Source organism: Magnolia sinica, chromosome 14 (assembly GCF_029962835.1).
Source record: "Magnolia sinica isolate HGM2019 chromosome 14, MsV1, whole genome shotgun sequence".
NCBI lineage: Eukaryota > Viridiplantae > Streptophyta > Magnoliopsida > Magnoliales > Magnoliaceae > Magnolia > Magnolia sinica.
In genome coordinates this window covers 49675954-49703921 of record NC_080586.1, presented here as the reverse complement: position 1 = coordinate 49703921, position 27968 = coordinate 49675954, and the positions used below count along the sequence as shown (strand labels likewise).

Genomic DNA, 27968 nt, shown 5'->3' with positions numbered 1-27968 from the left:
TGAAATCGAAGCTCCAAATCCATAATTTTTCATGTAAATTTGTAACCATTTGACACTAATTTAATATTATTTATAGCAAAAAAAAAAAAGATCGAAAATTGAAAATGCTCAACGGATCAAATAGGTGAGATATATCGCACTACCTATGCATTTCGTATCGCACAGGTGGGATACAAGATATATCATGGGATATATAGGCTGATATCATCGATATTTAAAACATTGGGCGCAACAAAACATCATTATCCACAGGGTCAACTTACGTCCAGGATGGGAGGAAACCAAGAAAAATAGAAAGCAATTCCATCAAATATGTAAAACCAAAAGAGGAGTAAAATTCAATAAGCATTACAATACATAGGTCTGTCAGGTTTAGTCGTAAATCAAAATGAATGGTGATGATGACGACGACAACGAAGATGGTCACCTTCCCAAACTATGCAGCTTAACCATTCTTTTTTAAGTTTTCTAAGGAAAAGAAGAAAGGATCAAGAAAAACAACAAGAACAATGGCTGGCTGCAAGCACGGAAAGCAAAAATCCAACCATCAAAATTCTTCATCATCTTCCTCCGCAATATGCTTTGCGAGCTCTTGCTCCTGCTGCTGCCTCTCCCGCCTCTTCTCAGCACTCTCTTTCTCCTTGTGGGAGTTTGGTGGGAATCGCAGGGCCCTCACCGCCTCATTGTGCATGTTCAGGCAGAACGCGATCCTAGAATTGAAAGCTAGCTGAGGCTCATTTGTAGAGTACACATCCCCAGTCTCCTTTGACACCATCCAACCATTCGTGTGGTCCACCGTGGCATCAATCGCACCGTCTCTGATTGCCTTTGCCACAATGCTCTCAGCATCTGCCACAGGGTTGGCAGAGTCCAGCCTCAACTTTCTGGCAACATCAACCAGCGAAATTCGGGAGTAAGAGATGCTGATGTTGCGTAACCCGGTCCTGATGACATTGTGGCGCAGCCTCACAATGAGGCTGTGGGTCCGATCTGAGCTGAAGGTGCTAGCAAACTTCTCCGCAACAGTCCGAAACAGTTCTAGGTCCCCAATTCGAACAGCCTGAATTTTGATCAAATGTTACAGCAATGACTCTCTAAAACTAAGAGGAATAAGATACATTGCAGTCTCAAGGTTTTCAGTTTGTACAAGTAGGCCTGTGGTTCAGTGATCCAGACCACTGATCTGATTGCCTTTATCATGGATTGACAATGTCTCCACAGGCTGACTCCCATATCAGAAGATCTTTTACCATTATTTCAGTTTAATGGGACAATTACAGCATTACTTTCCGTTTGAGTGCAGGCCACCAATCAAGTGGCAGATTAGGATAGTCCAACTGATGAAATTTCTTGGGGCATCATTCGTCCACCAAGGCCCCATTGGATCAAGTGTCTGGATCGCCCAACCATGGGCACAATTGTAAAAACCAAGAACCAAAACATAATATACATATCGACATTTCCTCTAAAACTAACAACCAAATGCACAAACACGGTCGTGTGCAGAATTATTTTCAGGTTTCAGAACGACTCACATTAGTAAGCTCAAAGTAAGGCCTAAGAGCCTTCTTCATGCCATTCTGCACGAAAACAGTTCTCTCTGGGATCTCTCCCAGAAGTAAACGGACTATCACAGCCCACTTGTTGCATTGGATGCGGAAGCCCCGGGCTGCAATGGGGGCCTTGCGAGCTGCTTGCAGAAGACTCTCTTTCGCATCTGTATACTCCAACTGAATGGTCCTAATCTTCCCCAGGTAGAAAAGGTACCTACAAAACTGTTAAATAAAAGAAAAAAAAAATTCATTAACAGAACTTCAAATGATAAGTCCTTCAAAAAAGACACTTTCTGACTGGGTTCTGGTCTGTTTGCTGAATAGCAGTCTGGCCATTCGTGGCTGCTTCCTGTTTCTCTAGTGGCAGAAACAGAGATCCTGACGATGCCTTTGCATTCGATGGAACTCGGGATCCAAGAAGAGGAATTATAGTCTAGAATCAGGATACATGCAGTCGTACAACTGGGGCCTTTGGTCGGGAGGATCCAGACTGTTTATATGATGGTTCCAATGGTGAATGTGGGATTGCCCCAAATTCTTCCAGACTGAAAGATCCTCCCCACTTGTGTGGAGCAGGTGCATTACGATACTTTCACCACCTGATTCATTAGGGCATTATGTTTATAATCCCTCATCCAAGATTGACGCACATTCGAAGAACAGTCTCACCATACCACAAGGTGGGCGGAAGTAGCTACACAATGAATCTGTACCATAACATATCTAACAAAAGACGGAAATAGTATGGCACTAATTGGAAGTATTAAGGGAGGAAGGGAGGGACCTGCTGATTTGAGTGTGCTTCAAAACGTGGTGCCTTTGACCTCAGTTTCTCCGCCTGATCGTATAAATTGTAGTGGAGGTAATTACGGAGTAGAAGGTTGAGCAGAGTTTCCTGCATAGAACCATCAATGTTAAAAGTAGCTTTTAGATCCAGACATAATGAAGGCCCTTCTCAATAGGGGACAAACCTGGCCAAGCTCATCATGACGTAGCGTGGCCATCCGGTGTAATGCAAGGAGGTTCCTGGAAAAATGTACAAATCAATTTTAGCAATGCCATACAATTTTAGTTAATACTCAATACTTATGTAACAAGGACATGTTTGACATGTCTATTTCTCTGACACACTTGGACACAGACATATAAAATGTGATTTTATTTTTGGGTTACTTCATAGCATTAGCATAACAGATTTTTATGTTGATGCGATTATTACTTAATGATTTCTTGACATAAATAATTACAATGTACTGTTACAATAATTTATAATTAAGATGTTGATATATTTTAAAAGCCATCAGATCCAGCACCTCGCACCTTTGTCTGACAGTTACATAGGTTGACCACCAACTCCCGTTTTCTTATTGGGGGTGGGAAGGTAGGTGCACAAGTGTGAGATTTTTCAAAATTTGGAATATTGGGAGTATCGACGATATCAGCCAATATATCCCACAATACTCCTGTGCAATACAAAACGCACGAGTAGTGGGATACATCCCACATGTTCAATCCGGTGAGCATTTTCGATCCTTTTTTTTTCCCCTGTAAATCATGTTAAATTAGTGTCGAATTGTTACAAACGATTTTTCTTGTTTTGCATGAAAAATCATGGATTGAGAGGTTCTATTTCGAGATTTGAAGGAGATGGGCTGAGTTGTGGAAAATTGAAAAAAAAAATCAAAATTCCTAATTTCTCGCAAATCAGTTGCAATCCGTGTCCAAACATAAAATCAAACATGTATGTAATCTGATCTAGTGATTCTTCTTTTGCTTTTGAATGCATTGCTTGTGTTTCCACACATCTTCTTACATTTATAAATTATATGAATAGACTTTGAATATGTTTGCATTAATTCAGTTAGACAACACATATATTAAGACCCTATACAAAGAAAGCCTATTATGTGCACTTGTTTTTTGTACTGTTTTAATTTATAAGTGTGTATTGATGTCTTTTTTAACAATCGCTAAAGTTTCATTGAAAAACTAAACCAACTTCCCAATGTTTCCAACAACAACGATACATTACGCAATACAACCGATATATCCCATGCGATAACCGATATGTATCCGTACCCAAGGGTGCAATATATAACGCAATACTAATGTTTCGAACATTGATTGGAAAATCATCATAAATAACTACAATATGAAATAGGGAAAATTTTGATTTTAAAAAATGATAAGAATGTGAAATCATCAGAAAAATAGGAGGCAGTAACAAATAGTCCTGAACAAGAAAAAGAAGGCCTATTGGATGACGAATGCCAAAAAAGGGTGGAGGAGCTTAGGAAAGAGCTTCCCGAGGTGATAAAGTAGAAAGAGATAGCTTCAAGATGAAGTTTGAGAAAAGATTATCCCTTTGGAAAGAGAGACTCCTCTCCTTTGGTGCCTAGTGCCTACGTATCGGTTATCGCACAAGATATATCATTTGTATTGGGGAATGTATCGCACTTTTTGGGAAACAGTGGGAAATTGGACAAAATTTTCAATGAAACTTCCAAGGATTGTTAAAAAAGACCTTAATATACACTTTTAAATCATAACATAAACATCACAAAAAAAGTGCACATAATAGGTTCCCTTTGTATAGGGTCCTACGCTATGTGTTGTTTGACTGAACTGATGCAATTATATTCAAAGTGAATCAGTAAATCAAGCATTATAGATTATACATATCTTTGAAAATAAAAATTAAAAAAATCAAGCATTATACATGTTTGATTACGTGTTAGGAGTGTAAGATTGCAACGAATTTGGGAGAATTTCAAAATTTCCCCAATTTCCTCCAAATCGGACTACTTACCCTCAAATTTCAAAATTAGAATGTATGTGATGATGATTTCATCAAACACTCCTAAATATTGTGAGATTGGACTCAATTGAACGTTGCTAGAAGTGAAATTTCAATATATATATATATATCCAAAAAATCGCAAAAAACTTCATGAATCAGTAGATTGGGCCTCATATATGTTTGATTTCGTGTTTGGAGTGTAAGATTGAAACCAATTTGGGAGAACTTGTGCAAATTTCGAATTTTCTCCAATTTTCCCAAATTGCATCACCTACCCTCAAATCTCAAAATCAAACATTTAAATCATTGATTTTTCATGCAAAACTTGAAGAATGAAGAATTTCTAACATTTTCATACTGATTTTGTATGATTTACAAAAAAAAAAAAGGGATCGAAATGCAAAAACACTCACCGAATGAGAATCAGCCCCAAATCTGGAAAAATAATGGCTTTGAAATCTTGGTTTTTGTCCTAAAAGATTGCAAAAGATGGACTGAAACCCACCTACAATCTGTTTAGAAGAGAGAAGAATGAAGGAAAACGTGAAAAAAAAAAAAACAAAAAACAAAAGACGTAGAAAGGGCTTTTGGACGAAGTGCCTGCAGCTCCTGTTTGATGTAGACGATATTGTCGATATTGATATATATCGTCGATACGACGGATTTTTTCAAAGAGAACATCGCCGATATCTTGCGATCCATCATTGTGATATATTGACCAAAACCAAGGAATTGAGACATTCTAGACTGGTTTAATATCACCCCCGTGCGATACCAATAATATCAGCCGATATTATTGATACTATAATCAATGGCCAGTACATTAATTATCCCTGTTTAAGATCCCAACATCTGTTAAAAGCAAACTGGAGATCAATCCAGTGGGATTTCTTGAGGGGAGGGAGGAGAAAGAAGCGGGAATTTCATTTATTCATTTAGAATGTAATTCAAAAATAAAAAAGCGGAGAAAGGAACTGGAGTCTTCTATGTAAATGGTGGAGATTTGGAGCAAAAAAGTCAGTCCACCAGAGAAGAGTCATGTGTGAAGAGTGGATCCTCAAACAGAGGGTGAATCTAGGTATAACAAAACAAGTGCAGGATGGGGTGTTTGGAAAGGCATCAACACTATGGTGGATGCATCAAAACTTTTGAGAAAAACTTTGCAAACGGGGACCAGATTCAAAATCATCAGAGAGGATAGGGATCATTTGTGAGAAGATGAGTGGATTGGCAAAAGATTGTTTGCTTTCAGTTTTCAAGGTGGACTGCTTTGGAAAGCAACAAGCCCACTGGTAGCATTCCCTTGGACAACAGTTAAAGAATGAATCCTGACACTTAACCATGTTAGAGGCTTTAGCCTCCTTAATGTCCAAGCAGGAGGAGGAATCCCTTCATATAACCTATTCATCCAGTGTCAAGTAGACTTCCTTTAATCTATTTGGAATAGCATGGCCCATCAGGAGAAGAGCAGATATTTGAAACTCAGGGTAAAGGGCAATTCAAAACAAGAGGGAAGATCCGTTAGGAGCTGCTCCCATAAGCGTTATGCTGGGAAATTTGGAACAAAAGAAATCGGAGCATTACTATCCAGTGCCGAAATTTTTCGGGAAGATCAAAACCAACATTATTAGGGCTCTAAACCACTACATGTTTAGACGCATATCAACCTTAGATCTATGTAGGGAATGGGAGCCTTGTCAAGGAGTAAACTGGACAAAATCAAATCAATTCGCTTCCCCAATCAGAATGCAGAAGGTGTGTGGAAGGTCCTTGCATATGGGGTTTTGGATTCTTAGAGATAATTGTGGTTGTTTACGTTTCACATTCTCAGGTCCCCTACCAAGGTGTTGATGGGGACATCACGCGCACACGGAACCCCCCCCCCCCCCCATGCACATACGCAAGGAGGAAGGCCCCACCATCGATGACGACATCTATGGAGGGCCTCTTAGTTAGAGGGTTGTGCTATGGTTCCTTGGAGTGGACCCGATCATCATGTGGATCCCACCATTGGATCTCATGATCGTGGCCGACTTCCCTTGATAATCTAGGACTTTGAATTTTGGTTATTATCGTTATTGGGAACATCATGAACGATTTTGATTGCATTGATTAGTTATTATTTTTGTTACTTCGTCTCTAAGTAATAGTGTGCGCACATGGCGCGGCTTTTGGGGTTTAGGCTTTTCTTATAAATAGGCAACCCCATGTAGGTTTTTCTCATTGAAGATTCTGAATAAAATTTTGCGTTTTCCAGCTTCTCTAATTCTCTGAGTTGAGGAATCTAATTGGGCGCGAAATCCTCCCTTCTTCGAAGGGCTAACTACCGTGGTGCGAAGCCGCACCCATTCCAAATCACCCCCACCTCCTACCCTCAATATTCATCATCTCCCACAGTCATCTAATCTTGAAATCCACCCCCTTTTGCAGCCAATCCTTCCTCTACAGCAGATTTGCAGAATTAGGCCCTCCAGGAGGGTTGAAACTTCGGTGGAGCACCGTGCACAGACCGGACACCCGATCGGCCTAAAATTTGGTGTGGGTGGTCCATCCCTGGCCGACCACACCCTAGGTGGCCAATCCCGGATTCGTGGGCCCCACACACGTGCGGGTAGGCACCCACGCATGTGCGCCTGGGCCAGATTGTTGTCCACACGTGTGGACTATTTGCAGGTTCTTCTCTCTCCTCTAATCCTCTCCTCTCTCCCCTTAAATCCCTAATCATAACCCTAGATAATCCTAAATTCCAAGTTCTATTCCACATTTGCAAACCCTAGGCTTTCTCGAATTGAAACATAGTGAATCCCTTGGATTGTGGAATAATCCTTTGCAAGAGTGGATGAATCTACTCTCCTTTGAGCATTGTTTGGTCTATAATTTTTAATTGATCCAGCCCTAACATGTATAGGCTTGGACCCTCATAGATTCCCCTTGTTGAATGCTTGTTCTTATGTGGGATGTGGATTTTTTGTGATTGTTTCTAAATTAGTATGATCTAAAGCCTGAAATTTTGCATATCATGTTTAATTTTCATGTCCTGCATCAAATTTGGTATTAAAGCGTAGGTTTTTCATAGGGGATTGCATTGCATGTTTAGGGTTTAGTCTACTCATGTTTATTTTGCATCAAATCTCATCATATAGGACCGTTTAGGACCCATCATTCATAACATGGACTGCTGAATTTTCTGTTGTCAGAAAAATCCCCATTTTTCATGGCTGAATTTTCTGTTAACAAACTATTTGGGCAGTTATGTTGCTAGAATTTTAGCAGTGTTGTGTAGTTTCCCTCATATAGAGTCCTATAGGATCAATTAGTCCCATTTAGATGCATATAGTTGCATTAGAGGATCTTTGAGTGAGTGGTTGTATGCCCACACGTATTGGTCGTGGTTTTGGTTTGCACCCTATACTAAACATGGAGCAATTGCAAGAATCCATGAATGACCTAACCCGGCAGTTTGAGTCTTTGGGTAGGCGCTTGGAACAACATATTGACCAACGCTTGGATCAGCTTAATGTGCATGTTACCCAACTACAGACCACCATTGAGGAAGATGCCCAATCGCAAGCAGGTGGCCAAAGAAACGGTCATGGGCGTGCACCCGTGCACCCACCCTGCGAGGGACATCAGGATCATTATGACCAAGATACGCAAATCCTCAATGGAGTTAGAGTAGATGCCCCTACGTTTGATGGCCACTTGGACCCTAAAGTTTTTTTTAATTAGTTGGCGAATATGGACCACTATTTTGTGTGGTATGACATGTCGGATGCTCGTCAAGTCTTATTCGCCAAGATGAAGCTTGTGAGCCAAGCAAAGAGGTTTTGGGCTACTATTGAGCGGAAGAAAGAAAGGTCGAGGGAGCCCCCAATAGTTCATTGGGGAGAAATGAAAGAAACTCGTAAGAAAAAATACCTCACTTTCCCTTATCACTTGAAGTTGGTTGAGGAATGACAGTTTCTTCAACAGGGTTCCATGAGTGTGGCAGAATACATTGAAAAGTTCGAAGAATACTTGACCCGGTGTGAAGTTGATGAGGATCCCGTACTCACTCTTGCTCGATTTAAGACAGGCCTCCGTTCTGACATTAGGAGAGAGTTGCTTGCCAAGGACATAGACACTCTTGAATAGTTGTATCAAGTAGTGTTGGAGGTTGAGCAATACCTCAAAGCATCTGTGGGAAGGGGGTTTGAGTTTCGCGATTCTAGCACTAAGGCCAACCCTTCTGGGGCTAAGCCTAGTACTGGATATCAAAACGAACCTTCCAATAGTTCTCAGTCTAGGCCCAAGGATGTTAAGGGTAAAGGAATTGTCGGGTCTAGCTTGCGCATTAGTGATGCAACTAGGTGTTTTAAATGTCAGGGGTTTAGTCACTTTGCCCACCAATGTGGCACGAAAGAGGGCACCAAGGTGCTCCTTATTGATGGGCAAGTATAAGTAGTGCCCCTGGAAAGTGACGGTGAGGAGGAAGAGTATGAGTCAGCAAAGACCCCTAGTGGTGATGAAGAGGGAGCGCAAGAGTCTGCGACCCTAGCAGTTGTGCGTTGCGCCTTTGCTCAAGCAAAGAATACCGACGATTGCCGCCACAACAAGATATTTTATACCTATGCAAAATGTGGTGATAAGACTTGCAAGATGATCGTGGATAGTGGTAGTTATGTCAATGTGGCATCAACTGGCACTGTAAGCCGTTTAGGCTTGAAGCTTGAAGCCCATCCTCAAACCTATATAGTGTCTTGGGTTGATGAGACTTTCATTCCCGTCTCGCACTGTTGTCTTGTTCCTATTCAGTTTGGATCATATAAAGACACTTTGGTGTAATGTTGTTCCCATGGATGTGGTCCATATTATTTTGGGTAGGCCCTGGCACTATAACAGAGATGTCACCATTTTTTGTCGTTCGAATGTGTGTACATTCTGGTTTGAGGGCAAGAAAGTCAAGTTAAATCCACTTCCACAAAGAACACGACTGGAAAGGAGTCCACCACAAAGAGTGGTGTGAGCGGCTCGAAAGAATTGAAGGAATCGAAGTCCAAGCTTAAGCCTCTCCATATTCTAAATGGCAAAGACTTTGAGCGAGAGACTGAGTCGGACTCGATGGTGTACACCCTTGTGCTTAGGGAAAGTGCACCAAAGGCTAGTGTAGAGTTACCCACTGAGGCCATTTCGGTAGTGAATGAGTTCCGTGATGTCTTTCCTGAGGATCTACCGAATGAATTTTTCCTTATGAGGGATATACAACATGCCATTGATTTAATCTCTGGGGCGACTCTACCAAACCTCCCTCATTACAGAATGAACCCAGAGGAGCATGCACAGTTGAAAAGACAGATTGATGAGCTCCTAAAAAAGGGTTTCATTCGAGAGAGCACGAGCCTGTGTGTCGTGCTCGCCCTTCTTACACCTAAGAAGGATGGCACATAGAGGATGTATGTTGATAATAAGGTCATCAACAAAATCACAGTCAAATATCGATTTCCCATACTGCGTCTTGATGACATGTTGGATATGATGGCCAATACTATTATCTTCTCAAAAATTGACCTCAAAAGTGGTAATCACCAAATCCGTATATGCCCTGGTGATGAGTGGAAGACGGCCTTTAAGACGAAGGATGGACTATACGAGTGGCTAGTCATGCCTTTTAGGCTGACTAATGCCTCAAGTACTTTTATGCGTGTGACCCAAGTGTTGAGGCCCTTCATGGAGAAGTTCCTGGTCGTCTACTTTGATGATATCTTAATTTATAGCATGACCAAGGAACAACACCTCAACCATTTGAGGCAGGTTTGTGGAATCCTTAGAGCCGAGAAATTGTATGCCAACCTAAAGAAGTGTGTGTTTATGTCTAGTAGTGTTATCTTCTTGGGTTTTGTTGTGTCAGCTGAGGGTGTGTCGGCGGATCCCGAGAAGGTCAAAGTCATTGTCAACTGGCATGAACCCCGCAATATTCACGAAGTGCGCAGCTTTAACGGCTTGGTCACCTTTTATAGGCGGTTCATTCGAGGCTTCAGTTCCATTATGGCTCCCATCACGGATTGCATAAAAAAAAAATGAGAGTTTCAATGGACAAAGGCAGCCTCAAAAGCCTTCAAGTAGATAAAAGGTCAGGATGACCGAAACTCTAGTCACGCGACTTCCGGATTTTTCGAAAGTTTTTGAAGTCGCATGCGATCCGTCAGGAGTTGGCATAGGAGTACTTAGTCAGGAAGGGCACCCTGTCGCCTTTTTTTAGTGAAAAACTGAATGAGGCGAAATAAAAATACTCCACCTATGACAAAGAATTCTACACGGCAGTCCAATCATTGCGCCACTGGCGTCATTATCTATTGTCGCAAGAATTCGTCTTGTTCTCAAATCACGTGGCCTTGAGATATCATAACTCTCAGAAGAAATTAAACCTTAGGCATGCCAAGTGGGTCCGATTCCTTCAAGAGTACACTTTTGTGCTTAAGCACAAGGCCGGTGTAGAGAATAAGCCTGCCGACGCATTGAGTCGTCAAGTCGTGTTACTCAATTTCATGAGTGTCGCAGTCACGAACCTCAAGCGTGTCAGGAAAGATTATTTTGAGTGCCCGGATTTTGGAGTTGTATACGTGTCGTCGTTAGAGAGTCCGTTAGGAGCTAGCAGTGAGTACTTGATTTTAAACGGATATTTGTTTAGGAGTGATCGCTTATGCATACCACACACCTCCCTCCGCGATTTTCTTGTCTGGGAGTTACATTCAAGAGGGGTCGCGGGTCATTTTGGTCGAGATAAGACCCTTGTCCTAGTGGAGGATAGATTCTATTGGCTAAGCCTCAAGCCAGACGTGGCCAAAATTATAGGGCAATGTTATACTCGTCAACTTGCAAAGCAGAAAAGGGAAAATACGGGACTATACACACCTTAACCAGTTCCATTCATCCCTTGGCAGGACATCAGTATGGACTTCGTGCTTGGGCTCCCCAAGACTATTCAGAAACACGATTCCATATTTGTTGTTGTGGACCATTTTTCTAAAATAGCCCACTTCATTCTTTGTTCTAAAACCTCTGATGCATCTCATGTTGTCAAGCTGTTCTTTAGCGAGGTCGTCAAACTTCACGAGTTACCAAAAACAATAGTGTCTGACTGTGACGTGCGATTTGTGAGTTATTTTGGAAGACACCATGTCATATAATGAATACTAGGCTCCAATTTTCTTTTGCCTACCACCCTCAGACCGATGGTCAGATTGAGGTGGTCAATAGGAGCCTAGGGAGTTTGTTCAGATGTTTAGTGGAGGAGCACACCAGGACGTGGGACACCGCACTACCTATAGCCGAATTTGCATTTAATAGTTCTGTCAATAGGTCCACATGTTTAAGTCCTTTTGAAGTCATTATGGTTATAAACCTAGGAAGCATATTGATCTTGTCCCTATGTCACTGTCCCATAGGCCATTAGAGTCTGTAAAGTCCTTTACACATCACGTTCATTCATTGCATCAAGAAATAAGGTGAAAGATCATTACTAGTAATGAGCATTATGAACTTTCTGCAGACTAGCATAAACGTTTCAAGGAATTCAATTAAGGGGACTGTGATGGTCCGCATTAGGCCAGAGCGGTACCCTCAGGGAACCGTTCGTAAATTACACGCGCATAGCGCTGGACCATTTAAAATTATAAAACGAAACGGTCTCAATGCATATGTGGTAAATCTTTTACCTTCCATGGGAGTTAGTTCCACATTCAATGTGGAGGATCTAGTTGCATTTAAGGGGGCCACTAATACATTGTCTAGGCTTTCGCCTAACCATCCTGATTTCTCAGACCTTTCCCTTGATCCATGGCCTCTTCCCGACCCTTCTTCCCAGCCTCTACCTCCCATACCTACCCTTCTCACACCCAGAGAGGAGATAGAGGATATTCTGGACCATTAGATAGTACCAACGTCGGACGGCGGGTTTCAAAAGTACTTGGTTAAGTGAAAATCACGCCCAGCTTCAGATAGTACATGGCTCACTGAGGAGGAGGTTCAACGAATTGATCCTAACATCTTGGAGCGGTTCAGGAGTTTTGTTTCACCAGTGGCGAAATTTTCGCAGCCGAAGAAGTTGATGGGGACATTAAGCACACACGCACGCACGTACGCAAGGAGGAAGGCCCCACCATCGATCTGGATCGATGACAACATCCATGGATGGTCTCTTAGTTAGAGAGTTGTGATATGGTTCCTTGGAGTGGACCCGATCATCATGTGGATCCCACCATTGGATCTCATGATCATGGCCCACTACCCTAGATAATCTAGGACTTTGAATTTTTGTTATTATCATTAGTAGGAACATCATGAACAGTTTTAATTGCATTAATTAGTTGTTATTTTTGTTACTTCGTCTCTAAGTAATAGTGTGTACACATGGCGCGGCTTTTGGGGTTGAGGGTTTTCTTATAAATAGGAAACCTTATGTTGGTTTTTTCTCATTGAAAATTAGGAATAAAATTTTGCGTTTTCCTACTTCTCTAATTCTCTGAGTTGAGGAATCTAATTGGGTGCGAAACCCTCCCTTCTTCGAAGGGCTAACTACCGTGGTGCGAAGCCACACCCATTCCAAATCGTCCCCACCTCCTACCCTCAATATTCATCATCTCTCATAGTCATCTAATATTCAAATCCACCCCTGTTTGCAGCCAATCCTTCCTCTACAGTAGATTTGCAGAATCAAGCCCTCCGGGAAGGCTGAAACTTCGGTGGCACAGACCGGACGCTCATCAGCCTCAAATTTGGTGTGTGGGTGGCCCATCCCTGGCCGACCACACCCCAAGTGGCCAATCCCAAATTCGTGGGCCCCACACACGTGTGGGCAGGCACCCGCGCATGTGCGCCTGGGCCAGATTGCTGTCCACACGTGTGGACTATTTGCAGGTTCTTCTCTCTCCTCTAATCCTCTCCTCTCTCGCTTTAAATCCCTAACCCTAACCCTAGATAATCTTAAATTCCAAGTTTTATTCCACTTTTGCAAACCCTAAGCTTTCCCGAATCGAAACATGGTGAATCCCTTAGATTGGGGAATAATCTTTTGCAAGAGTGAATGAATCTACTCTCCTTTGAGCATTGTTTGATTTATAATTTTTAATTGATCCAGCCCTAACATGTGTAGGCTTGGACCTTCGTAGATTCCCCTGGTTGAATGCTTGATCTTATGTGAGATGTGAAATTTTTGTGATTGTTTCTATGATCTAAAGCCTGAAATCTTGCATATCATGTTTAATTTTCATGTCCTGCATCAGGTGTGTTGCTCATCGAGCTGAAGCCCTCTCTTCGGGAAGCAATTAAGATCATTCACAATCTTTTCGACATTCTGCTGGTCATTGTAGATGGGAATTCAGCCAACGTTACTAACTGGGCTAAGAATGTAGGGCTAATTGTGTCAGGAATTAAGCTTTGTACTTGACAAAGATACATCTCTTGCTGCCAGGTCAAACATTTTGTTTTCCCACATTCACAGATATGCTAACTCCATTGCTGATGAGCTGGCCGGGACCGGTGTCAGCTGCTTCTCTTTTTATCAGGAATTCTATTCCTCTTATTTAGATTTTTATTTATATTTCAATTATCTTATAGGAAAAAACAAATGATATTAAATATAAAGATTTTTTTCCTGATAGTATCGTAGTATTTCTCAAAATATCGTACTTTCACTTTAAAAGAAAATCATATTTAACCAGCATTGACAATTTCTGAAAGCATCAAGTGAGCAATGTTTTCAAAGTCACCAATATCTATCACTATGCATGTGTTAGGTGTGTGCTTATGTCTATGGATGCAAATGATGCTGCCTTAAGAAAGCCCTGTCTATTGTTAGGTCATTTCAGATAACAAAGCTAAATTGAATTCATGAATGCATACATCCCCATGTGGATTTGTTACGACTCACCGTCGAATTTCAGAAAGACTATCCGTAAGCTCGTAGCTGTACGAGTAGTAGAAGTACAGCCTAGATGCTAAAACATCAACAGTTCTTCTATTCAGGTTCTTCACGCGAGCAATACTTGCTGAGGAACAAGCTTTAGCCTGCAGAAAAACCAAGCCAAGCACCAGTACAATGTAGAAAACATTGAGCAATTGGATCCAGGGTGGAGGATATAAGAGCCACTGGTGAAACAACTAAGCTTCGACTCACCTCATTGTATCTCTTTTGGTCAATCAGAAATATCAACACAAGCAAGTAACAGTAGATCTCAACCTCGGGCAGAGAATGCTTAGCAGGAGCTTGAGTTGCAGATGTTGCAGTATCAATTTCCATTTCATGCTCATCTTCCTACAAGCAGAATAATTACAGATACAGCACTTGTGCACACAATGCATCAAGGGAAAAAGATGTCAAGTTGAAACAACAGTATGACAAGCGAAGCACGGATCTGAATCTGACTGGTGAAATTTACCATCAGATGGTCCGAAATATATCCGAATATGACAATTTCTGAAGTTCTTTATTTATTATCTATAAAGAGTCAAAGACAATGCAGCAGGAAAAAAAAAACCCTACATTATGCAGGCCAGGGCAACTAAACATTCCAGGTAGCAAGCTATGGACAAGACATGCCACTTATTACAAAGGTACGGCATGGGTCTAGATATCAAATTTGTTTCAAACTCAAAAGCCATTGTACGAGGAGACACAATATTTTGGATTCTTGTTATTAAAATACTTTCCAACATAACCGGGAAAAAAGAATTATTTCTAGCATATTTCTATATATTTTTAAATATGTTTTTATATTTCTCTAAGCATTTTTAATATAAATTACTCAACGAGGGCTTGAGCTTTATCGAATGTATCCCATATCCATACCTATGCTGTTTCCATATCTAACACTGGTGCTACAGGGGATTTGAATAATCCAGTTTTTACCATAGATTCAAAGGCATGGCAGTAAGGCATCCAGTGGACCAAATATCGGCAATATTGCCGATGTAATCAGTATCGCTAGGTCAGCAACGAAACCCTAAGTAATATAGAAAATTCTAAATATCGCTGATAAGCTTGATATTTTTGGCAATACAAGCAATATTTTGGTCTTTGGGCATGTAAAGTTACTTGGTATCGGGTAATATTGTTGATACCATGGATACTCCCATATCCATACCTATGCTGTTTCCATATCTAACACCGGTGCTACAGGGGATTTGAATAATCCAGTTTTTACCATAGATTCAAAGGCGTGGCAGTAAGGCATCCAGTGGACCAAATATCGGTGATATTGCCAATGTAATCAGTATCGCTAGGTCAGCAACAGTGAAACCCCAAGTAATATAGAAAATTCTAAATATCGCTGATAAGTTTGATATTATTGGCAATACAAGCAATATTTTGGTCTTTGAGCATGTAAAGTTACTTGGCATCGGGTAATATTTGTGATAATATTGTTGATACCATGGATACTCCCATAAACATCAGAAATTTGTGAGAAAATCAGAAGAAATCCCCCACCGCCCAAAATAATAATAATAATAATAATAACAACAACAACAAAAATTCATCATGTGGGATTTTTTGGGGATTTTGTTCATTAGGTGATTTCGACCCCTCCTTTCAGTTTTTGATGAATCAGAGCTTTGATTTGGGAAGAAATCTTGACTCGAAGCAGAGACGTATCAGAACTCAAAGGTGAAAAAAAATCCTTAGAAACTTATTCTTTGAAAATCGTTAGCATGCATTGCAATGTCTATAAATGATTCTCATGCATTGACATGGATATGTGGCAAAAATCAGAATCTGAGTGGTGCCGTGGGGGGGGGGGGGGGGCGGGGTGGTGGGGATTGGAAAATTCCTAATTTCCTCATTTTTACCTCTTAAAATTGAGAATGGATGTTTTATTACTTGCATTGCATGGTATTTGAATAATAGGAACTCCTTTTGGATATAATTATACTACTTTTTTCTAGTAGAACATGGTTTAAGCCCCAATAAAATTTCAATTTATTATGTCTAGTTGTTTTTTGCAATATTTTGATTCCTAAATGTGCAAACATGTCTTTTAACATCTCCTAAAGTTTCACTGAAAATTCCACCCTTTTTCCCAATGTTTTTCAATTAGCAATACTTTTCAGAGTACCGACCACAATAACTGCGATATCAATACATATTTTTGTATCTCCGGTCATCAATACATGTAATGATACCGATACTCTGAACACTAGAAAAATTAGGGTGCTAAATTCCCTTATGCATAAATTAGTAGATAGGCTAAAGTGCAGTATTGGGCTTACAGGAAATAATAACAAATAAAGGGTGTGTGTGTCACTTACGTGTATACACCTGATAAGTACCATTCTCTTGTTGTATTAGGAATTCAATATATTAGTAATAACTAATAAGAGAAGAGAGGCATTCCATGTGTGACTACTCCCATTTTCTCTCCATTCTATACTTTCCTTTTATCTTCTCTTTTATCATGTAAACATGGTATGAGTGAATAGATGCACGATAAAAAGAAAATCAATTAGGAATTTTATGCAAGTTGGACATGGATATCATGATTATCATCAGCACATTACTTGATCATGGTAAATAGCTCTCCAAAAGTTTGTTCAAAGACTCAAAAGATAATCAACAAGAGGATATTTCCCTATTAAAAAAATTAAAAATAAAAATAAAAACAACGGTACTCCTCCTCCCCTTCATTTAACGAAAAAAAAATTACACACGTGCATAAACCCAACCCAACCCCCCCCCCCCCAACACTCACGCCGAAGTGGGATTTCACCACCTATGGGTACTTGAACCCTTGACCAAGTGTTGAAACTCCTTCTCCCCTTCATTTGAGGTGATTGTCGAAGCTTTAAGTAAAATGGTTGGAAAGGCATCAAAGGTCAGATTGATATGGAGATTCAGGGTTGCAGGAGATGAATATCAAATATCTGATCTACAGTATGCCAATGATACGCTCTTGTCATGCAAGGCTAAGAAAGGTTAGCTGGCCAGTTTATATATGGTAACTAATAACTAAATGGTTTGATATTATTTCAGAGCCGATTAGCTTGCAAAAGAGTGAAATGTTGGGAATTCGATTAAATGAAGACGGACTTCAGGAAATGGAGGATCTCTTTTGATGTAAGGTGAGAAGACTACCATTATCTTACCACAATTTACTCTTGTGCATTGAGAAGGCAAAATAGGTATAAAATATGTAATAGTGTGATGAATGGAGCACTCGGTAAACAACTATGGAGTTTCAAGAAAGAGGATGACTCTTTATGGTGTCAAGTGCTTGCAGGGAAATACAATATCCAAGAGGGAGGTTGATTAGTAAAGGATTCTTCGAGATAAAGGGCCTCGGGGCTGTGACAGGCAGTTATGAAGGGTAGCAAGCATTCAGTAAAGGCATGTCCCATGTGGTAGGGGAAGGTTAGAATAAGATGTTGGGAAGGGTGGGGCAAAAGACCACTAAAAGTAGTCTTGGATACCCATACAGGATTGCACTGGATAAAGGCATGTTTATCTCATATCTCTTCACAAGAGGGGGAGGAGTGGATATGGGCTTCAGCCTGCACATTTCCACACCAATCTATCAGAGAATATTTGAGGATTTTGCTAGATTTACAAGAAAAGATGCAGATGTGCAATCCAAGCCCAGGACAATTGGATAGTTGGAAATGGGAATTCAGTATGTCAGGCATTCTCTGTACAGTCTTTATACAACAAAATCAAGAGAAATGGTAGGGAAGGGAGATTGAAGGTATCGTCTCATATTTGGCATTTTCTGGGACTGCCAGGAGCAATCACTTTTGGGTGGCTAGCAGCCAAGGAAAAAAAATACTTACCATAGATCAGCTTCGGAAAGGAAATATGGCCATAACATATGCATGCATTCCTTTTTTGAAGATGGAAGAATCGGCTAGCCACATTAATTCATTACTCCACAACTATCTGGAAAAAGATTCTCAATCTATATGGGATGCAATAAGTAATCCGGGTGTCAGTGGGTGCTCTTTTTCGAGCCTGGGGAGCATGGTTTCTTCGTAAAAAATAAAAATGAAATAATTTGTAGAGATTGTGAATCCTGTCGGATGCTTTGGTCACTATGGAAGGAACATGATAACAGGAATGGTGTTCCACTGGGTGAAAGCTTACATTTAGTTTGGGCACAAGGGGTTCCCTTTTCAAGGGTAAGAGAGGAGATTTAGAGAAGAAGTTCAAAGCACTTCCCTCTTACCAATTAGGGCTGGAGGTGGATATACCACTTGTTATCCTTGCTCTCCCCTGATTAGTTGTATATATTTATGTATTTTGTTTTTGTTTTAATAAAAAGTATCACCCTTCAAAAGAAAAAAGATGAGTGGATTGGCCTGATTTTTTGGGCATCCAATTTTCATGGTGGAATGCACCTTTTTGAGGAGCTGGATGTCACACAAACATTCAGTGGTCTCCACACTTGAGCCAACTTAAATGATAGAATCTATTTGATACTTACCGTTGTCAGAAACTCACTCCCTTCCCAGGGAAAAAAAAAAACTATTTTAGAGGAGATTTACTACCTGCCTATTGCTATAGGTCAGGACTTTATCAATTGGATCTGTGGTCATCTTTCAATGATCCAAACTGCTTACATGATGGGCCTCATCTTCGATGGAGGACAACCAAAAAAATAAACCTTATACTAAAATATTTTATCCCTTTGATCATTTAACTCTTTTCCTTTTGAAAATGGACGGTCTCCTTAAACTTTCAATAATCAAAAGATTAAAATATTACAATATGAGAGTCCTTTTGGGCATTCCCCATCCAATAAGAGGGTCATCATATAATCATTCAAAAGGACCTCAGATCTTATGGCTGAAGTCCAGACGTATCCTATGTACAGACATGTTAGGATATATTGCAGGAAACCTCTTTTTAAGCATCACATCCCACAAAGTCCACAACCACTTCAACCCTCCCATGTCCTGCAAACCACTACGTCGCTCCACGTCTGTTGCACATGCCACATCTACCAGTCTGTGTGTGTAAACGAAACCCAAGGGTTTCACAATATTTTACCTTAGGAACATAGGATGAGAGCCTCGAGTGCGCATCAGAACCTGGGATGAGTGTGAAACAGAGGAACGTGGACAGCGTCGGAGCATTCAGCTTGCGCCTAAGCGCGATTGTGAGGCGGACCGCACGCATAATGCGGCGCACTTCCTTGGCATACGTACCCATTTCAATAAGAGATGCTATCTCCTTCAAATCTGAAAAAACAAATTGATTTCTCACTACAAAATAAAAAAAGGAAATTTTAAATAAAAAGGGAAGAAGAGAAGTATGGATTTTTCAGTACGGTGTAGGACAGACGGAACAGAGGAAGGAACAGAATTGGAAGGGGCTTCCAGAACCTCTTTCATCTCCACATCTTCAGTTGTCTTCCCTGCAGCAATAGAAAATGGGGGGAAAAAGTGGAAATCAAGAAAATTAGGGAATTTGAGGAGGTGAAGTTTGTTTTGAGAAATTCGCCTCAATATAGCTGAGAAAAGCAATGTAGTTGAAATGGTAAGGATCTAGAGACCACGATATGAAGCAGAACAGCAGCTAGGGTTTATTAGAGCTGTTCTCTCCCTCTCTCTCGGCAAAGTTAATAAAACAAGTGAAAAGAGAGGTTTTCACAAGGAGAGGAATATGAGAAATGATAAGGTAAGAGCCAGTAGAACCATAATATGGTTGGGGTTTGTTTTGCCTCTACCACAACTCAAGTTCAAGCATGTGTCGACACCCGCTGGGGCCCACATCCTGTGTGATCTAATGCCTGGAACCGTCCATGTTATGCACCCTATTCTATACTGGCCACCTTAAGAAAATCAGATTGAATGGATGATTATGACCATCAGTATCTGTAGAGATGAATTTAGAACAACGAAAAGAACAGTTTTAGTGGCTTGTATTGTTCAAAGGTTAGGATCATTACTCAAGCATGACCATGGGATAGTAGCTTCTATGCATGGTAATAAATGGACGGTTCAAATCATCAGACAACTCAGCATGTGGGCTCTGGCGGCTGGCAACACACACAGAGGAACAACCATGATGGTTGTGTAGCTGAATGGACAGTTAATCCATGATATCCATCTAATGGGCCATTCAGTTAACTGTCAACTGTAAAAGCATCTCATTGGCCAATAATTGTGTCCGTGCAATTTGAATTTAGGGTCCATGTTCAACAGGAAAAATCAGGTGGCTAGGATTGCTCCAATTGATGCACAATCATCCATTCTGCACAACACACCAGATGAAAAGTGGGGATCATCTGACCCTTCAGCCTGTGGGCCCCATAATATACAAAAGGCAACTAACCTCACGCACAACCAAGACAACACCTCTGTATCAAGAGAACTGATCACATACAATGCCATTTCTTTCCCCCAAGACAATGTGTCAAATATCCAATCCATGTGCACCACACTGCTGTGACAAGCTGTTATGAAAATCAGGCTAATCCACTCATTGAGCGGCAAAAAATGTCAAAATCAATGGACAAATGATACTATGACTCAGCATACAGTTGTGGCCACCCCATGAGTTCATTGGCATGATTCTCATACCAGGTGATCGCCATGGTGTGGCCCACCTTTCACATGGATCAGATGTTCTTTCATATGGATCAGATATTCTACATGTACGTTAGCAAGAAATGGCTTTATGTGATAATTTCTCCTGTAATTAATATATGCCTCTTCCAATGACGTCACCCTAACGGCCCAACCTACTTTCCAAAGTTGAAGAGATATTTTTAGGAGAAAATTAACATATGCCTCTGGCAGTGTGCAACTAACAAGAAAATTGCACAGAAAAATACAGGTAAACTAATCCGTTCAAATTGTGGATTCTATTTAATGGCCATTAACCAAATTACATTGATTTCATCTTCTAATCAGAAGTGTGCCCTTAAAAATTTCTGCATTGAAATTTTAACAAACAAGGGCCAATTATCAGTGTTTATGATTGTTCGATGAAATATGGTTACGAGTTACGAATGGTGACCTGTCTACTTGGGCCCCAAAATTTGAACATCTTATTTTAAGTTAATACTCTCCACGTGAACAAATTCAAGAGCATGTGTATCCACATCACACTCTTGCATGGTATCAAATAACTCATCTTTTGGGAAGGAGTGGGTTGTGCTTCATTTTTCCAGGGATTAGACTCCTATGCTAGTTTTTTGCACCATTTAAAAAATGTGGTTACTCATCCTCCTCACATGTGACACTGATGCACAGGTATCCATCCAAACTGTGGGTCCCATTGTGGATGGAGTGCATCTCTAAAATCACACTGATGTAGCAATCCTAACAATCCAACTGATGGCCAGCAAATGGATGGTTAAAAGTAAAATAATTAGTGTTGCAATTTTGAAGGAAATATCAGATGGTTAATATTATCTTCTCAGTGCAATTTTTCATTTATGCTCCATCCACAGTTGGGTCACCAATTTGAACAGTCTGGATTATCGTACAACAATGCCACGTGTGAAGTTGAAGAGTAACCACCATTTTCTAAATGGTGCAAAACTAATGTAGGAGTCTATCCCTTCTCCTAATGAGAAAAGTGGAAATGGGATGCTGTAAATGGGTCAGCAAACCTGATGGGGTACCCACACCCAACTCAGACACGAACCGTTTGTAAAATGGTACAGGTCTGGGTCCAAGAACAAACCAGATGCTAAACGGGTGTGGATCTGGTTTCCTTTATATTAGGCCCGACCTGACCTGACCCAACCCGAACCCATTTAGTAAATGGGCAGGTCTAGTCTATGTTGCAAGGGACTTGTCCAGACCCGATTTTAAATCCGGTAAAATGCTTGCATACCTCGACAATTAACATGGGAAAACGAGCATGTCCAGCTGCGAATACGGAGCACCATGGAATTTGAATTTGAATTCAAGTGGCTCTACAACTAACAGTGTACCTTCACTTCTACAGCCACTTTGGCCCATTCAGGTAAATCGTGTCTCCTATCAGATCATTCCTCTCCTTGGATAATCAATTCTGGAGCGCATGCTCATATTTCTGGTAACCATAGTTCTTTTTCCTCAATTGACCTTGTTTCATCTAATATGTTTGTTACGTTAGCTAATGATATTTCATCCAACATTGTTAGACTTGGTCATGCTCAGCCTAATGCATTTGTGTCCTTATCATCTGTCTTACATGCCCCCAAACTTTCCTTGAGTCGTCTATCTGTAAGTAAAAATCTCTAAATTGTTGTCACATTCTTTCCTTTTCACTGTGTTTTTTAGGACATCAAGACAGGCAGGATGATTGGTGGAGGTCGAATGGTCTTTATTATTTGGAGTGAAAATCAATAGTTGTTACGGTGCTTCCTGAGGGTCTTACAATTCAGTGCCATCATCGTTTAGATCATAAATCTCTTCAAAAGCTACAAACTCTTGTTCCATCTCTTCCAAAGATGCCATGTATGGAGCATCAAACATGCCAACTAAGAAAACATTGTAGAGTCCATTTTCCTTTTAGAGTTGATGATAGGAGTGATATCCCATTTAGATTAGTTAAATGTGATGTGTGGGGACCAGCTCAAGTTCCTAGTTTGTTAGGTTTTATGTATTTTGTTCTTTTTATTTATGATCATTCTAGAATGATTTGGTTACATCTTATGAAACATAGGTCAACAGTCTTTTTTGTATTTAAGAACTTTCATAGTGAGCCTCCCTCATAAAATTTTTAATACATTCTTTCGCTCGTTTTGTGAGCCTCCCTATAAAAAAAAAATTTGTCATCTTTCAAAAAAAATCATAGTGTAATAAAAACTTAATTTGGTACAAGTCTGTGTATTTTTAGGTCAAATAATGCCTTGAAATTTATGTCTTGTGATTTTCAATCTTATTTACAAAGTCAGGGTACCATTCATCAAACCTCTTATGCTTATACACCTAAGCAAAATAGGTGGTTAAGCGCAAAAATAGAAATTTGATTGAAGTTACTCGAGCCTTGTTGTTAGAAATGAATGTTCCACGATATCTTTAACTTTACTAGGGTGATTTCGAAGTATATTAAAAGCCTTCGTTTGGGTTGGCACGGCGATGGAGTTAGGAAGGAAGAAAAATATGATTAAGCAGCTAGTCCTAGTGGCAATCCTTTGAGCCCGAAATACATGTGGCTCAATGGAGGAGGTTATTAGTAGGATCAATGATGAGGACATCAGAGCATCATACCAGAGGAAGAGGGTTGAGCCAGTCTCCTTATGGCTAGACGATCATTACATGGCGCCCACTTGACCCAATTCACATTCCTAGTCATGTTGAAGACCCCATGTGCATGTTCGTGCATCTTTGAAGACGCCACACTAGGAAGATGCACGTGGGTTGCATATAGGAGCTCGATGGACACATTGAACCGTTGGATCAAGTGGACACGATGATCGGACTGTTGGATTATTATCATCGGACATCTTAATCGTGGACCCCCTTAGGCCACGAAATATTATAATTGTTTACATTGGTTACATGCTTCACTATTTTTGGTATACCTTATATTTGTATTGAGATTAGGGGGGTTAGGAACAACTTTTAATTTATTGAGCGTTTTTATATTGAGAATTTTATCTGAGAACGTCTTTTTGTAAAAGGTCTTTTCTGATACTATAAAAGAGAAAGATGGGTGTACGAAGCCCTAATGCTATTTTTTTTAAAAAAAAAAAAGCCTTGTGTTTTCTCTTCTTCGTGTGATTTGAAGAATACTCTATGTGATTTGGAGCTTGGTGTGGTGTGATTCCATTCCCCATTCAACGGAGGTGCGAGGCTTCCATCTACCACCTTCCTTCTCTCTTCCTTTCTATCAAAAAGAGGAATTTTTTCAAAACTCCATCCCTCTTCTTCCCTTCCTATCCAAGTCCATTCAAATCATCTTTTTCTTCAACTTTTCATCATCCAACTTCAATCCCAACCAAAATCAACCATTGAGGACCCAAAAACCCTACCCAATGACCCGCACGTGCGAGCCCCTAGGCTGACTATATGGACAACCGCTCAATCCTTTGATTTATCATTGCTTCCTCCATCAAAACCCCTTGATTCCACATTAATAGCCCTACCTTAAACCCTAGATCCCCAATTTCCTATTTTTTCCAATTTCTAAAAACCGCAATTCCAAAATCCCCAATTCTCATGAGCCTTAATTTCCCAAATTTCAGATTTTCACATTCCTAGCCCTAATCATTAAACCTACAAATTTGTCTCTTGAGTGTGGAACGTGCTTATGCTAAATTGGAAGTTCTATCCTTCCATCGGGCCTAGTTTTAATTGATTTCTTAGCATGCGGGCATGTGACTTAGGTTAAATTATATTTTATTTCCTATGGTCTACTCTTAATTACTTGGTAGGTTAGCATCTTTTGTTAATTGAATTACTTTATGAACTCTTTCAAAATCTCCACGTTGCATGCTAGCATTAAATTATGTGTCCTGCATCAGTCAAGTTAGATGTCGTGGTGGGCATTTGGATTAAAAGCCATGGATAATTGTAATCTTCTTTCTTTGTATGAATTGTAAATTTTTTCCTGCCTTAGTTTTTCTTTAGCAGGCTCTCTTAATAAATGGACGTTACCTTGTAAAAAATGGATTTTTTTACATATACTCCTCCCCTACTTCCTCTTCATTATCTCCCCCCTCTCTCCTAACAACTTGAAAATCGCCACAATGTCGTCATTGTTACTTCCATTGAAACCGCCACAACCCTCTACCAACTTCTTACATGCACTCTCTTATCCACTAAATATCCATGAGATTGTATTTGCCTTTTCCTATTGTAAGCAATGGAACCCTAGTCATTAGGATGCAAATAAAAAAGCTTCTAAGCTTTCTTGCAAAATCCATAAGACACCTCGATTTCCCCTCAAAAGAAGAGGAACTTCGATGAAGCGAACATTGGATTCCCCTAGAGATTGAACTACCCAAATCCAACCTTAACTAAGAAAGGTCATGGCTTACCTGGTTGTCACTTTGAAGAAGCTAACCCGAGGAAAGAGTTGGCATAGAACTCACCCTGAGAATGCTCCCATTGTAGCAAAGATCTTCCTCCTGAACCACCACAAAGGGAGAGCTCCTCCTCCCAATCGCCTCCATTATTGTAGAAGCGGAACGAGGGGAGAAATGTGGCAACCTCTGTGATTCTACAAAAGAGACATTAAACAAAAAGTAGTCTCGAAGGAGACCTAGATAGAACTGCCACCTTCGCCAAGTTTGGTGCGCTAGCACCTTAGAGGACTCACACTTTTCCACATCATGGCCCAAAGAGAAAAACTATTGCCCAAAATGGCCCTCAAACAAAGTTGAACCTACCAATATACCCTCCACGTGCTAACCATCTGTAAAGGCCTTTGCATAACCAACGCTCACATTGACATTTTTGCCCCTATTTCAAAAGCTAAAGAAGCAAGACATACCCACTGTCGACCCAAACCTCACAAGCCTATCAATAGGACTTCCTCCAACCAGAGCTACAACAGGATGCCACTAATGTTAATCCAATGTCGGAAGAATTTTATTGGACCTTCAAAGAACTCGTCGACAGCCAACATTCTTTGCAAATCAATATGGTCAGACAATTGAACCCATGAATTAAAGGGATTGGGGCATCAAATCTAGAACTCACCTTCCATCAACCCCATCTTCCTTCAACCAAGCCAAAACCTCAACAGAGAACAATCACCATGTTGGACCGTGATCACAAGACTTGTCGAAGTCCACCTACAACTCCTCAAAAAAGAGAGAGAGATCATCACAATGGTTTTTTCATCAATTTCCTCCACCCGGGCACTCTTCCTAGACCACATTACTGAAACCTTAATAAAGGCTAAGGAACATTATGAGCCGCACTACCAGTCAAAATATCAACATCAACTACCCCCATAGGATTTCCCCTGCCTAATTGAGTTAGTGAACATTGATTGCTCCCCTACCAACATGAATCACTCCTTTGCAGCCCCATTCTTCTGCACAGAAGTTACCCCTTTCCTGTAATCTCCATCGACCATTTTCGTCTAGGGATCACCACTTCAAATATGCTACCTGATTTTCCAATGTGTCGTACAAGATTAGTTTCTTACTATTCCTCCAGGAAATGATTCACAAACATAGTAAAAGCATTGTTCTTGGCAAGGTTGGCCTAACTGAGGGGCACCTATGAACTTGTAAGTTGAGAACTTGGAACATTCTCTGCATTAAAATTTTCAAAACTGGCAAATTGAATTTTTCAAAAGGGGAGAGAGAGAGAGAGAGAGAGAGAGAGAGAGAGAGAGAGAGAGAAATAGGAGGTGTTTTGAGAACATGTCGGAACCGGCAAATCGAATTTTTCGAAAGGCGGTGACTTGGATGATAGAATGGGCGTCGGGTCAGAAGGATTTGGATCCTTGTGACATTGTAGCCCTTCTGGATCTTTAGTTTCTTTTTCTGTTGTATTCTTTTCCGCCTTGTTTGTGGCTTCTAATAAACTTTTCATTACCTCTCAAAAAGAAAAAAAGAACTTCGTACATTCTCCACATCCCTAGGACTCCCCTTACCCCTTACAATCGCTCGTCTGCACCTTCACCTTCACACATTGTAATCCCCCAATGTGTTCAATGTGATCGTAAGCAAGTCCTTTAGACTAGCTATTGTCTTTGTACAAATGTTGAGATGTTGTGTGACCAGCTTGATATTTTCAATAGTACCCACCACCTCCTAATGCACGTGTCATATGTTCAGCACGTGCTGGTGCATTGTGTGTTTAGGGAGGCATGCTGCAAGAAAACCTTATTAATACGGTCCTTGACCAAAGGTTGTGGGTAGCATTGATCAGTCTTCGGCTTCTACAAGTGAGCATCATGGTTGAGTAGACCATTGGCTCATAGCTCCCAAAACGGGACCTCCTTTCAGATGAATGCGGACGGTTACCATATTTCTCTTATATTTCCATACCATTTGGCATGTTAGGATTGCAAGATGGGAAGGTGAGCAAACCATCCATGATGGTCCTTGTCATATCAAGGGTTTGGCAAACTCAGGACTCATACACAACTCATTCCACTGATAAAATTTGCCATGGTCTGTTCAAAGCAGTGATTCGGGTGAATCTTTTTTATCTCAATGAGAAATGTTATATAATTATAAATTAAAATTATTGATAAATGTTAAAAGGTCATGTTTTTTTTTTCCAATAAAATTATTTTATAATTATGAGTGGACTACAGCGTCAACAGCCATCTTCATTGCCGGGATCTGTGAACTGCAATAACCGTGTAAATGGCAAACCGTATATCACAAGCAAAGGATAAGCCCCACGAAAACCTAGAACCTTCACGATGGGGGATACGTGCGACCGTTGGCGATCAGAAAATCAAAAACAAAGTGCAGAAATCAGATTGTGATGTGCGTGCATAGTGCAAAGTGCAAACGGTTTGCAGACGTAAACGGTGGATCCCGCAAATTAACGAAGAAGTGCTTACCTGAGGGGGGTTGTGGAGCAGCCATAGCCCGCGAAGATGGGCTGCCAAGAAGCTGTCGCCTGCGAAGGGAAGAGAGCGAGTGTATGAGAGAGACGAAGTAGATTCGAAAACGTAGGAGAGAGCTAAGCCCGTGAGAGAATAAAGCGACGAAGAAGATCGGAAGACGGTGGAT

General features: G+C 40.6%; 1 protein-coding gene across 1 annotated transcript; it reads right to left on the bottom strand.

The window, feature by feature from the left end:
• Positions 1-313: 313 nt before the first annotated feature.
• On the bottom strand, positions 314-27968 carry LOC131225483 (probable 26S proteasome non-ATPase regulatory subunit 3). Its single transcript, XM_058221011.1, has 9 exons — positions 27797-27968; positions 19647-19733; positions 19367-19557; positions 14507-14644; positions 14261-14397; positions 2525-2579; positions 2338-2448; positions 1536-1775; positions 314-1060 (listed from the first exon to the last, which is right to left on the bottom strand). The coding sequence occupies exons 1-9, from the start codon at positions 27819-27821 to the stop codon at positions 548-550; spliced, it is 1497 nt and encodes a 498-aa protein (XP_058076994.1). The 5' UTR covers positions 27822-27968; the 3' UTR covers positions 314-547.